At 37.0% G+C, this 14,984-nt stretch overlaps 1 protein-coding gene across 7 annotated transcripts in view; it reads left to right on the top strand.

The window, feature by feature from the left end:
• Positions 1 to 14,984, top strand: part of LOC127411501 (estrogen-related receptor gamma) — a 263,979-nt gene that overhangs the window by 174,726 nt on the left and 74,269 nt on the right. For all 7 annotated transcript variants that reach the window (XM_051647133.1, XM_051647136.1, XM_051647131.1 and 4 more), the window contains one exon: positions 13,927 to 14,342. In XM_051647133.1, coding sequence (XP_051503093.1) covers positions 13,927 to 14,342 — 416 coding nt within the window. The remainder of the gene's footprint in view (positions 1 to 13,926; positions 14,343 to 14,984) is intronic.

The raw sequence follows: 14,984 nt of genomic DNA, 5'->3' as shown, positions 1-14,984 counted from the left end.
TACACACACATGCACGCCTGCAAGCGCACACGTTCATGCATTCATACAGGGATGACTCTGGTCATCAAACCGGTGCTGTCCTGCATGCATACATACATTGACACATATGACATAAGCACACATACTGTTTATAATTTAATCAGTTGTGTCAGCATCGAGTCACAATTAAACACACAATGCTTTTTTATGTTGTAAGTGCCAATATTTGTCCCCTGAAATGTATTTTCTGGGGCATTTTTTTAAACTTATATGAGGGCCATCCACTCCTGTCAAATACTTCATTGTATTTGACAGGAGTGGATTCAAGCTCATTGCATTTGTGCCCAGAGCCCTGGTTAATTTTTGCCCCTAACTCAAACATATCAGCATGCTTATATACTGATAAGCAAGCTTTTGAATAAGGGCATCAGATCTTTGGTAACCAGGAGAACCTTTTGCACTCTTAGAACTCTGCTCACACAAATAAATCCCTTTACTGAAAAAAGCAAACATGCACCTTTAACACCTTCTCACACACATACGCGCACATTTTCCACTGATAACTCCCATCTCAAAGCAGAGTGAGCGAGACAGAAGCCTGGTCTTGGGGTCGGGGGAAAAACCTCTCCATCTGCTGGAGAGCTGTTAACCACATGCAAGCAATTTCCCAGATAAACGGAATCAACTGATTTAGCTCCTATGCCTTCAGAGGCACAGTTTTATTTATATGATCAAATACTCGGAAAATGATTAATTTGTCAAGGGAACGGCTTGTTACTGTAAATTTTGCAGGTTGTGTAATAAACTAGATTGCTTTAAACGCAGATGGGAAATTAAGGGCTTTTGGATGTGTGTGTGTGTGTGTGTGTGTGTGTGTGTGGGGGGGGGGGGGGGGGTTGGAATTTAATTGTGCATTATAACTGGGAAGATTATTAGACGGAGATGTTTTTTATTGTAATATTAAAACTTAAATCTTTCAGGAGTCTTGGGGCCAAATGTGATGGGCAGGGGCCATCTGTTGGAAACAGCTGGCCCTCGATTTTATTGGAACGTCATTGCGCCTTAGTTGGAATTTTTAATGGATGTAAAGTTTTAGAAATAGTTGATTTTTCATTTCGAAATCGAAGTTCATTCTAGTTCGTAATAAGTGGAAAAAATTTATCATCAGCATTTCGATTTTGATTGATTTTTGTTTAGATTAGATTTTTGAAAAGCAATAATATATTTGACACATATTTGAATGTTTAAAAATAAATTAATAAATAAAATACTAATAAAGCACATGTATTTTATATTCAATTATAATAATTAAAATTAACTGTATGCATTATATAACTATAATGCAATTTATTATAATTAAATAAGTACATATTGATACTTATATAATATTTAATTAAAGGTGCAGTATGTAAGATTCAGAAACCCTTGTTATTAATGTCACCTGTGGCCTTTAAGTGAACTGCAGCCAGCTACCTGTTGCTCGTGCTCGTGCTCGTGCACACACTCCATAGGGACGCGAGCGAGCGAGAATCGGCCAAAACAATGATGTAACGTACAAAGAGACTGAACGTCATCCACCGGCATCATGCTGACAGATGAGGTAGCATAATTAAAATTACACAGTTATGATAGTTTTACTACTTTGAGACTAAACTAAAACTATTTAGCAGCTAACATAGCATACTGATACACACATACAGCTACATACTACTGAACTATACCAGACCGTTTACTGTTGCACTGCAGTTGCACTATTGTATGTTTTGTATGTCATATGTTGTACTACGGTCAAGAAACCAGCATACTTGCTTAAATTTATCCTGTATACCTGACTTTTAGATAAAGAGAAGATCGTTACGAAGTTACGAAGCAAGGTAGCTTGTAATTTGTCAATGTTAGCAGGCAAGATCAAGTTAGCTAAAATTGAACAGATCAATCCTTATGGCACTATATTTCATATGCTTTGCAGTTATGTAAGCTTACCTGTCCAATAAGAAGAACACCAATTCAGGGTCGGTTTTGATCCCCAAAACCGAACGAAGGTCCTTCCAGGAATCAAATGCCCTGCTGATGTTCACTCTAGTTTTCGCTCGACCACGATCACATTCCCGCTTAGCAAGATGGGATTCAGTAGAAGGCTCTCTGGCGTGCGCATAAACATCACATCCTTTGGAATTTCCCGGCAAAACCGACCCGCTCCCTTCATATGAAAATCAGTCTACAGGCTTTAATAGGCAACCTAGGAAGTCTGGGAAGGGCTCATTTTTTAAGTTGCGTTCACACATTGGCAAAACAATTGCGAATATTACATGAAAATTTTTATATACTGCACCTTTAAAATGTTAATAAAAAAGTATTATTTTTATAAAAATTATTAATAGTATAAAAAAATGTACAGATTCCTGCTTTATAATATATAAATTGAATTCTACAGCATTATTTAGGTCTAATGTGATTTTAATTCCTTTTTAAAAGTAAAACAAGTGGGCATATGCTATAGGTATGCATAAGTGCATATATTTTTAACAATACCAATAAATATCATTAAAAAAACAGTCCTTTATTATATAATATTATATTTAATATTTATTAAAAAATATTAAGCATTAATTCCCATATTAGCAACAAGAAATATTTTATATAGAATATAGATTTTGTTTTTTATTTTTATTTTTTTAGAAACTTATATACAGTATATTGGAGAGAAACAGTGAAGGAAGAGCAATAATTACCACCATGTTAAAAAAATAAAATAAAAAATGCTGAAAAATGGTTGGACTCTTTACACCTCCTCTTCCACCCTAATGAAAGCAAATGAGAGAGAGAGAGGCAGAAATGGTCGCTGTATCAGTCGGGGTTGGGGCCTGTGCAGAGGGAGAGTGGCAGAATGGGTATTACAGAAGTAAACCCGATTATGGGCGGAATGTGAATTAGATTTTGTAACAGATGGTGGTGTTGAAATTTTAAGATGCTTTTCGGCAGGGGAAGGCGACAGCAGCTCGGCGTGTCTCTATGCGAGCGGGGGTGATAGACAGCTATAACTCAGGACAATCCCGCCTTGACAGCCAATTTCAAGAATCTAATCTGGTTAAAGACATGGCTTTCACCAGTTCACTCACCAAAAAACAACCACCATTTCTCTCCCTCCCTCTCTTCCGTCCTCTGCACCTCTTTTACGCGCTTGTCATATTTCCTGGAATAAAATCCTCTTTAACCATCTGTTTAATAGAATGTGTTTTAATCTCCATTTTTTACTCCTGTTATTTTTTATTATATTTATGTGCAATTTCATTTCATTGAGACTGCGGCTCATCCTCTCTTATCTGCCCTCGTGTCCTGTTGCAGTTGAATAGATGGTTGCTGCACTCAGACAGCAGTAATGCAGTGATTTTAGACATATTGCTTATTGAAAAATGCCAAAGCTTATTTGCTCGGCCCTGTTCTTTAGCGCCCTGTCACTGCCAAAGAAGAAGTCACTCGCTCCTACCTGCGATAACACAAAGCAATGTGACATGCTTTCAAAATAATAATCACATCAAACTTTACACTCCTGGTTTGACCTCTTTTATTGCTGTACTGACTGTAAGTAGAACATTGTGACAGTTTTTGCATATTTAAATTAGCGACCTTCATACTGTGTATATAAATAAATAAATAAATAAATATATATATATATATATATATATATATATATATATATATACACACACACACACACACACACACACACACACTACTGGTCAAAAGTTTTGAAACACTTGACTGAAATGTTTCTCATGATCTTAAAAATCTTTTGATCTTAAGGTGTATGCTTAAATGTTTGAAATTAGTTTTGTAGACAAAAATATAATTGTGCTAATTTATTTCATTATAAAACTCACATTTTATAAAAAAAATTTGAAATTGATGACTTGGACCAAATAATAAAGAAAAGCAGCCAATAAGTGCCCAGCATAGATGGGAACTCCTTCAATACTGTTTAAAAAGCATCCCAGGGTGATACCTCAAGAAGTTGTTTGAGAAAATGTCAAGAGTACATGTCTGCAAAATCTAGGCAAAGGGTGACTACTTTGAAGATGCTAAAATATAACAGTTTTGATTTATTTTGGATTTTGTTTAGTCACAACATAATTCCCATAGATCCATTTATGTTTTTCCATAGTTTTGATGATTTTAATATCATTCTAAAATGTATATATATATATATATATATATATATATATATATATATATATATATATATATATATAATAAAGAATGAGTAAGTGTTTCAAAACTTTTGACCGGTAGTGTATATATATATTGGCGGCCAAAAAAATTACTAGATTTTATAAAAAATGACTTTTTTCAAATAGTGATGGTGCTGTTTCTTTACATCAGTAATGTCCTGACTATACTTTGTGATCAGTTGAATGCCACTTTGGTGAATTAAAGTATCAATTTCCTTCCAAAACAGCAAAGTTGGTACAATATTCCAAACGTTTGGCCACCAATGTATATAATATTGCCTAATATTGTGTAGGTCCTCCTCGTGCTGCCAAAACAGCACCAACCCGCATCTCAGAATAGCATTCTGAGATGCTATTGTTCTCACCACAGTTGTACAGAGCAGTTTTCTGAGTTACCTTAGACTTTGTCAGTTCAAAACAGTCTGGCTCTTCAGTCAGGCATTTCTGTCCACAGAACTGACACTCACTGGATGTTTTTTTGTTTTTGGCACCATTCGGAGTAAATTCTAGAGACTGCTGTGTGTGAAAATCCAAGGAGATCAGCAGTTACAGAAATACTCAAACCAGCCTGTCTGGCACCAACACTCATCCATGCGATTATCTAATGAGCCAATCATGTGGCTACAGTGCATAAAATCATGCAGAATGGTTCAGGAGCCTCAGTTAATGTTCACATCAACCATCAGAATGGGGAAAAATGTGATCTCAGTAATTTGGAGCTTGGCATGATTGTTGGTGCTCAGATAACTGCTCTGTACAATTGTGGTGAGAAGAATAGTATCTCAGAATGCTATTCTGAGATGCGGGTTGGCGCTGTTTTGGCGGCACGAGGGGGACCTACACAATATTAGGTAGGTGGTTTTAATGTTATGGCTGATCGGTGTATATATATATATATATATATGCATGTGAGAGTATGTACATGTATACTGTATATGTGTGTTGTGTGTAGTGTTGAGAGGGCCATCTTACCTGATAAAGCAGAACACTTATCTGCCTGCACAGGAAAATGACCTAAATCATCAAGATTTTCATCTACAAGTGTGCCAGGGACTGTGAAACATGCACACACACACACACACACAAACATGACTCTTATCAGATTTGGTCATCTCAACCCTGTATTGTTGTCAGTGTACGCTGATGTGAACTAGAGAGAACAGCACATATTTATTTTTATTTTTTTTTTTTTTTTTTTTTTTTTAATGAAATTATAAAGAGAAAAGACAACCAAGCATGTTCTTTTAAGCTTTAAATCATCTTTTTTTCCCCAATACATATTTTCACAGAGTGTTAAAGGATTATTTTAAACCAAAAATTTTCTATATGCAAATGTACAGAACTATACTGTACATTCTTATCTCTCTGCTTTCAGAATTATATATTTTGTGCTTTGCTAAGGGCTGCTGGTCCTTCTGTGGTATTTATTACACAGCCGAGCGTTAGCTCCTCATCTCCACTGGCCTGCCGCTGGCATTTTTACAGCAGCTCGCTCCATTGTTCAAATGTGTTTTTGCCATTTTCACATTGATTGCATGTAATCAGAGGTGTTATTTTGCAGGCGTCCATCGACAATGAAGTGAATTACTACTTTCCAACCCAGTAATGTTATAACAATTGATCTGCCCATACAGCCGGAAAAGGCAACCTGTTTCGCATGTCTGTATTTCTCATGCTGGAACAAGTGTAATCAGTATCCCCTCAGCAGAAACACAGAAGACCAGTTATATTCCTGTTTTATAACATAAATGAAAATCCTACAGCATTTTTTTAATCTAATGCGCTTTTAACCCCCTTTAAAAATAAAAAAAAGTATGCATATGCTATAGGTGCAGTATGAATGCATATATCTTTAACAGTACTTATAAATGTCATTCAAAGCCAAATCCTTTATTTGGAAACTTTTCCTATTATTAATTTTTTTCCATAACTAAATTATTTGCAGTGGCCCCAAAAAGCATTTGGACATTTAAGCCACACTTATGCATTTATTAATGTATTTGCATTTTATAACAAAATATCAAACCAAGTGGCATTTATTTTGATGAAAGATTGCATAAGCACAATTTTCAAGCAAAACATTACACAAAAGTTAGTTACTGTTTGTTTAAAATGGTGAAAAAAAAAAAAAAAAAAGAGATATACTCTACAAAATGAAGACCACACATGTTTGGACACTTTGTAGTCAGATGTTAGTGGAACATGTCCATAGTTACTCTGATAGTGTGAACTTGATCGGAATTGACAAATGTCCACTAGGGCTGTGAAACTAATTAATCACACATTTTTCTGTGATTAATTGTGATTAATCGTGATTAAATTATGGTACATGATACATGACAACAAACATTAAAAATATATCATAAATCATATATCACAAATATTTGTACTTTATACTTTGTCTAAAACAAACTCAGTCATATATTTTTTAATTATTTAAATATCAATATATATATATATATATATATATATATATATATATATATATATATATATATATATATATATATATATATATATATATATGTAACATTTTTTTTTTTTTTTTTTTATGTGTTACTTAGATACATTTTTGCAGGTATATGTGAAAATATACAAGGTATATAAGGTATACAAGTATATGTATAGATGCCATAAACATGTTGTAACTACAATTTGGGCAAAATCTGTCATTTTACAGTGGACTTTTTTAGTAATAGGATCAAATGGGCAGATTCAATTCATATAAAACATTTTGGCAAGAGAAACTTGTACAAAAATGTTCATTGCCAATGCATTATTAGACACTATACATACATATATTAAACATATTGAATGCTGAAATCTCAAAACTATTATCTTCTCTGGCTGCCGTTCAGTCTCTCTACAAGTAGGCTATACTTGATTGTAGCTTGCTGAATGGCCTGGTCCTTCAGTCTCTATTACACACACGGTGGGTCAGTGGGTCTCACCCGGGCGGTTTTGCTTTTGAAAGTGGTTCAGATGAAAGTAAGTGAGCTTTTTTGGTTGATGATACAGCAGCTTGCATGTATTTTTCACCCGCTTGCAGGTGAAGTCTTCACTCTCCATACAATAAATCCGCTCCCGTGTTTATAATGAGTGGGACATGCGTCGCGTGCAATGAATAAGTGTGCACTGCTCCACACAATCAGTTTCTGTGCTAGGATGTGCAGCTGAGTCAAGCGGGTACCTCCTGAAAATGTATGTATGCCAGTGTTAGCCACAGAAAGTGGGGAAAATCATTGGTGAAATTGCGGCCATTGTACAAAAGTGCCTGGGTGCTTGGGAACAACTAGGGACACCTTTCTCCTATCAGGTGAAGTTTAAGAAGTAAAAAAAGAAATGGATACTGCGTTAATTGCGTTGTTTGTTTTTTTTTTACGCGTTAAAAAATATTAATTGCAGAAATTAATGCATTAAATTTCCCATACCTAATATCGACTAAAAATTACCTTGAGACCAGTTGGTTAAAATTAATTGCAAAAATGGCTAAGAAAAGTGAAATTAGTTTGGAGAAAAGGTAACATATTTTGTTCACAGATGCCACTTGAGTGTGATATTTTACTATCTGTGCAACACAATTCATACATCTGTATTCATTAGTGTGGCTAATGTGTCTAATTACTTTTTGGGGCCACTGCATTTTAATAAAAATATATGATAAAATAAAGATATCCCACATATCCACCACTTTACATCCATATCTAAACAGCCACTAACTCTAAACAGCCAGTAGCACCCATAGGCGACTCCATTCCAGCACTTAGCTAACTGTGCAGCCTCCAGCTATCCGTGATCAGACAGACTTTCTCCTCCCGGTAAAGAGAGAGAGAGAGAGAGCATGAAAACTCTCAGTGACTGCACCTTAATGCAATGATTATATGTTTGCCTCTATAGTTGTCAGAGCACTGGATCAAACAGCCAAATGACACCTTGTCATTGCCAAGTGGCTGTGTTTTCCAAAATTGTTTCCTGCTGATTTGTGACATCTTCCCTCAGCGTATGAAATAAGAGAGAGTAGACTGCCAGATGAAAACAAAACAAAAACAATAATCTCTTTGGTCCGAGAACCACACTGAATTTTAACTTTCATCAAAAAGTGAGCAGATAGAAGGATTAAAGATCTGATGTTTGGATAAGATCACAAATACACTGCACATTTGAGATGTTTCGTATTACTCTCTTGGGAATTATTGGTGACTTTTCTTTGAGCTTTTTCCCATTTCTAAAACAAAATGATTCTCATATATGATTAGAGTTTATGTATTTCTAATTGACAAATTTGGCAGTTTTGACCTGTTTTTAGTTGGTGTGAATTTAAATTAAGATTTTATTACACAATCTGATTTGCAAATCTCCTTTATATTGCTGATCCGCAGTGACACCAAAGAGGCTAATATGTTTACAATGGACGTTTGAGACATCATCTAGATATTTTCCAGTTTAAAAAGCTATTAAATTTCCTGTTACTTTGTTTCGAAGACATCACACACTTAAACTGGAACCCTAATAAGATAAAAGCCTTTGCTATAATTTATGAGAAACGTACGAACTCAAGAACTATTTATAATGTAGAATAACAGTAATGTCTGTAACAATAAAGAACAACCGATTATGTCTTCTGCTGTATTTTTTTATCTTGTCTCTTTTCTCTTTTTTTATACCCTTCCACTCAACGATTATTATTTCCATTCATAAGCTTAAACTAAATTCCACTGCTTTTCTGAATAAGAAATCCTTTTGTTAATGGCACACTACAGGATTGAAGCTCGGCGCCAGGCAATGTTGAAAACAGATAAAATCATTACCTCTCAAATAGTCTCCTCTCTGTCGGAAAGGGCTTTCTTTTCTTCTAAAATATAGCCTTTACAATTCCATTTCTCTTAGACCTAATGTGAATATTGCTGCCTCTAATTTTGGATTCAAGTGCCGCCTAGAATTAAAATCCTCCATCTGACAATTGAATTTATAGATAGTTGTGAATATTGCAGGTTTGGATTAATAGAGTCATAGAATTTCAAAGAGCAATAGAAAGAGAGGGAGAGAAAGAGAATGCTAATAACTTTCAGTCAAAGTTATAGAGCAGGGTGTCTCCTGTTGAGAGACTTGAGAGCGTTGGGGCCCTTACAATGCTGGCCCCTTCCTCTTTTGTTACCCACCTTTTTGACTTTGCACTCTCTCTGTTATGCAGCGTAGGAGGTGGGTCTCTCAGCTGCCAAACAAAAAGCTAGTTCATCTGTTACCCTAAATAGGATGAGAAAATATGTTTTGAGTGTAAACAGTCTTTGATGCTTGTGTTTTCGCCGATTTTAACTAGCTTTAAATTGTTTATAAATAGACTGTATGCATCCGTGACATTACCGGAATGTTCTAGAATACCTTTTTAGAGCCTCAGGACACCTGTCTGTGAGTGTGTGTGTGTGTGTGTGTGTGTGTGTGTGTGTGTGTGTGTGTGTGTGCACGCGCGTGCGTGCGTACGTGTGTGATTGAGTGATGCATCTGTAGAAGTGTAATAGGAGCTTTTTCATAATCGATTGCCTCTCAATGCAATACAAGGAAACAGGTGCTTTGACTCAGCACATTTTGGCCTGAGCTTTTACACCAAGATACATATTCATAGGCAGGGCCGGAGTGGGATTCATATTCAGCCTGGGATGTCATGTCCAAGCAGCCCATACCCAAAAGGGGGGTGGGGGTTGGCGGTGAAGATGATAACAATAAAACAAGATCACAGCAAAAATATGCAATATATGCAATATGTCATAATACCACATATGGCATTCGCTAAGATTTTCACTTCCTGACATAAGACTTCATTGTATGTGTTGTAAAAATAAGTGAATGTTAAAGGGATAGTTGACACATAATTTCATCATCCTCATGCCATCCCAGAAGTGTATGACTTTTTTTTTAGAAAAATATATCAGCTCTGTTGGACCATTCAATTCAAGTATATGAGAAGCGGTGAGAAACAGATCAATAATTAAGTAATTGTTTTTACTATAAATATCCACTTTCACAAGTACTCTTCTCTCTTAAGAGTTCTTCTTCTGTTTTCGATGATTTACATATTTCATGCATATCGCCCCCTACTGGGCAGGGAGGAGAATTTATAGTAAAAAAGGACATAAATATTGATCTGTTTCTCACCCAAACCTATCATATCACTTCTGAAGACATAGATTAAACCACTGGAGTTGTATGGATTACTTTTATGCTGTCTTTATGTGATTTTTGGACCTTCTGATTTCTGATCACCATTCACTTGCATTGAAAGGACCAACATAACTTAGAAATTCTTCTAAAAATCTTAGTTTGTGTTCAGCAGAAGAAAGAAAGTCATACAGAAATTTCGTTTTGGGGTAAACTAAGTTTATTTTAAAGACTATCTGGGTAAATAATAACACTGTAGAACTGTAACTTCAAGATGTACAGGCTCACACTTTAAATTGTCAGTGTTTTGTATTTTAGATAATTAAAATAGCAACAGATTCAATGAAACAATGAAGGTTGAGTGATTGTTTTTAAATTTTTACATGCCATTCAAAAAATTTCCATTTTACAACAATAAGAGTGAAATAAAAGACTAAAAATAACACATTTGTACTTTTCTTTTACTTGGAATGTAAATGTTCAGGACAAAGGCAGAATGGTTATTGTCTCTTTAAGAGGGATTTATTGCATGATACAATATTGAAGGCACTCTGTGCAGTTTGTTTCATTGAGTTTAATCTTTTGAGAGCTGTAAAGTCCCATATTTTTGTACCATGTCATGCTGTTGCATCTGTATTCATTTACTTTAAGTATTCTGTTATTTTGTGACAAAAAAATAATTTTATTATTATCATTCTGCACTGCTAGGGAAGAGCATTTCAGAGATTAACTGATTGAGATTGTGAGACTACAGTCAGTATTAAACTTGTGATGATCTTGTACCTGAAGCACGTTCATCCATTCAGCTATTAGTAGCCCATCTGCTCTCGATGGATCTTCCGTGATCCTTCAAACACTGTCAAGTGAAGCGGCACAACATCAGCTTTAGCAACATCAGTTTCGTCTCTCACAGGCTACTCTCTCTTTTGTTTGGGTGTGAGATGATAAAATACAGACTGTGTCCACTATAATATGGAACACAATTCTGATCCCTTAAATATCGGATGTTACGGACTGTTGGCAACTGTTATGCGACACATGATGAAAGTGTGTCAGTCAACATGCAGACCTAACCGGGCCAATTTTTGACCGGCCAGCAGGAATTCTCCTGATCTTTCGGATTAGCCACTCTGGCCCTGTTCATAGGGTTCCATTACTACCTCTGTATTTGTAGCAATTATGTTTTTTTTAAATGTGATTTTTTTTTTTTTTTTTTTACATGCAATTTACCAAGATTTAATTATTAAATCCTCAAAACACATTCTTTTTTCTTTTCTTCCGTGTCCAATAATTCAGTTTATTTAAAATTGGTTTATAGTACTAAAATAATTAACTATTTCATTAACTATGTCAACCTTGTTTAATTTCTCAGAGATGTTGTGAAATCTTAAGGTTAAAACATTGCATTCTTTTCATATATTTTCTGTAGTTGCCTAAAACCTCTTTTGAATGATTAGTTGGACTGGCTTCTTTTGAAAAATCTCTCCTTTTCTCTCTCATTTACTATCTCTCTTACTTTATGGGCCTCAGAAGAAGTCATCTTTTACAAGCTGACTGGATTTTAAAGTCCTCATTTTGAAGCGGGCTTCCTTAATTAAAAATACCTTTTTGTGGTCCTCCAGACTGCCTATTTTATTTGGCCTCCTTTATCTCCATTTTAAAATGGTCCTTATGTGTTGTCTGAATAAATCCTCAGTGATTGTCACTCTAGTATGACTTTATTCTTCTGCAATCATCCCACTTTTAACACACCTTAACACTAATGTAGTGAAGAATAAATAGAGAGTGCATTTGAGCTTACACTCACAGTGTCTGTGTGGGTGTACGTGGAGGGTTACCGAAATCACAACCCCCCAAACCCTTTGAGGATTTTAGAGAAACAAACAGTCCCTGAACAATCACAATTTGCTACATGTAGATATTCGAGCACAACTAATTGACACAGCTCAAGTGAAGTCCCGCCCTCCACCCCCACTATACCCTGCAGGACCCTGCTCAGGATCTTCTGGATTGTTGACAGGGGAAACGGTTAATCCACTCTTGCAGGCCTTGAAGCCTCCTGAAAGACAGAGAAGAGATATCTATTAATTACAGCACTCATTAATGGGCCTCTCTCCCAGGGCCGTATGTGAATGTGTGGGGGTAGGGATGCTGGAAGGGGTTGAACTAAATGGGTTGGCGGTATTGAGCGATGTGGGGTGGGGTGGTCGGCCTGCTCTTTTGTTCCGCCTTTTGATAGTCTCTGCTCTTTACTGTGTGGGTGTCTGTTTGTTACTGGATTGATAATGGATGCTTGAGTCTGTCTAGCTGATTTTTTGTTTCCTGTCCGTCGATGCGTGCAAGTGTGTGTGTGTGTGTGTGTGTATGGTGACTGCCCATGGGCGAGGATGATGGAACTGCTTTGCGCCTCCGTACTGATTAGAGTCATGTAGAACAAGTTGATATTGACTGGAAAGTGAGTGATGGAGCTGGGCTCTCCGCACTGTCCCTCTCTCTTCCACCCTGCAGACGCTCGTCTGTCATGGTGCATTTGATCACCAGGTCCCACCTCTTTATTCACAATCTCACGAAAGAGCCTAAAGCACTTTCTTGGTGCTGCAGAGAAATGAAAAGGTTTGATAGTGTACTCTACAATAAATAATTTCAGGACATTTTTGATTTCTGGAGGTTTGGTTAATTCTTGATATCCAACATAATTATCCTATGAACATTAAGGGTGAAATATCCCCAGTATTCGGAAAATTGTCTGATCAATATGTCTTTTCCACTGTCCGATCTTAAACTTTTGTATTTGTTCCCCCCAGTCTTAATTGTTTGGGTACGTTCTTGAACATAATGACAATTTTCCCTGTTGAATAATAGTGAATCTCAATAGTCTTACTTAGTAGCAGAGTTCTTATGATTTCCTAAAAAAAATAAAATAAATAAATACATTTTTTTAAATAAATCAAAATGTCTGAAAACATTATGACAAAATCTGTAACTATTACAACTGATTTGGTTGTGCCACATTTCTCTGCAAGTTCAATTGGCTGCCCACTACACTAGAGTAGCAGTGTTAGCTCTCGCACTTACAGCCGTGTAGATATACAACCACTCAGACACTTTAGTGAGACCCAGGGGACCGAGGCACACTGGCTCTCATATGCCTTTCCTCTTATGTTTCCTCTCAGAGAAGTCATTAACATGCTAAAAAACTGGAATTCTGAATTCACAATCAGGGGCTTTTTTTAGCCGCTGAAACTTCTATTCTCACAGGCTAAGGCTGGGGTGGATCCAAGTGCAGAAGGGAGGGCTATTCTTATGGGCCGGAGTGCAGTGTGGAGTGCTGGTGGACCAAAAACCCTGTTTAGGCACACCAGCATCCCATGCTTGGGACTATCATCCAAAACAGAATATATGCTACATATGCCAGTAATGCTTGTCTTTTTTTTTAGCAGTGATCTCGATTACATCAGGAAAGAATTTTCTTGGTTCGCTTCAAGAATGTAATTTATTTTTGTCATGTTCATTTGTGATTGTTACGATGGTTGATTCTCACGAAACATGTCATTTGTCCTTGCAGGCTGCTCTGCAGAATGTCCAACAAGGACCGCCACATTGAGTCGAGTTGCCCCTCCTACATCAAGACGGAACCTTCCAGCCCTGCCTCACTGACGGACAGCGTAAACCACCACAGCCCCGGCGGCTCTTCAGACGCCAGTGGTAGCTACAGCTCCACAATGAACGGCCATCAGAACGGTCTGGACTCGCCCACTCTGTACGGCCCTACCGGCGCTCTGGGCCCCAATGGTGCCGTAGCCAAACGCTACGAGGACTGCTCCAGCACCATCACGGAGGACTCACAGATCAAATGCGAGTACATGCTCAACTCCATGCCCAAGCGCCTGTGTCTGGTGTGTGGGGACATCGCCTCCGGCTACCACTACGGCGTTGCCTCCTGTGAGGCCTGCAAGGCCTTTTTCAAGAGGACCATTCAAGGTTGGCTTTTACCCTCCCTCACAAGGTTCAAGGTTCAGTTGCATGTCAGGTGCTAGGCCAAGGGGTCAGAGGGACTTAGTGCAAAGTGCAATACCTAGAATCAGCGCAATGCAATTCCATACATCCAACATCCACTGGCTTTACACCGCCTAAGCAGCTTTCTGTCCAGTTGATGAGTAAAGCCCAAGGGTGCTAATACTCTGGCTTATTAGTCTATGATGTTTGCTGCAAACAAATATACATTTCCTTCCTGTCTTATTACTGTAGATTTTCAAATTAATCGGCTTTATAATTTATTTCCAATGGAAATCTAGGAAGATTAGCAATAATTGTATATACCATAACAGAAAGAGGATATAACTTATCCACTTGTTTCTAGAAGTGGCAATGAAGTTCTAAGAATACAGTACAAACAAATGGATCAGACATTACGCTGGGCGTGAACACAATCCAAGGCCTCTAAATGTTCGAAGTTTGACATATTGGTATGTTTCATCCCATTAGCCAATAAAACTCTTGGTAATTTCTGAAAACATTGCATCCAGCTGGATGATAATTGGCTTCCAGGCTGGCTGGTTACTGAGGGAAGAAGAAGAGTGCAGGGTTGTCAGGACGTTGCCCGGCTGGGGGTGCTGGGACTGG

This window comes from Myxocyprinus asiaticus, chromosome 20, assembly GCF_019703515.2.
Source record: "Myxocyprinus asiaticus isolate MX2 ecotype Aquarium Trade chromosome 20, UBuf_Myxa_2, whole genome shotgun sequence".
Taxonomy (NCBI): Eukaryota; Metazoa; Chordata; class Actinopteri; order Cypriniformes; family Catostomidae; genus Myxocyprinus; species Myxocyprinus asiaticus.
This window is presented reverse-complemented; position numbering and strand designations above follow the sequence as displayed.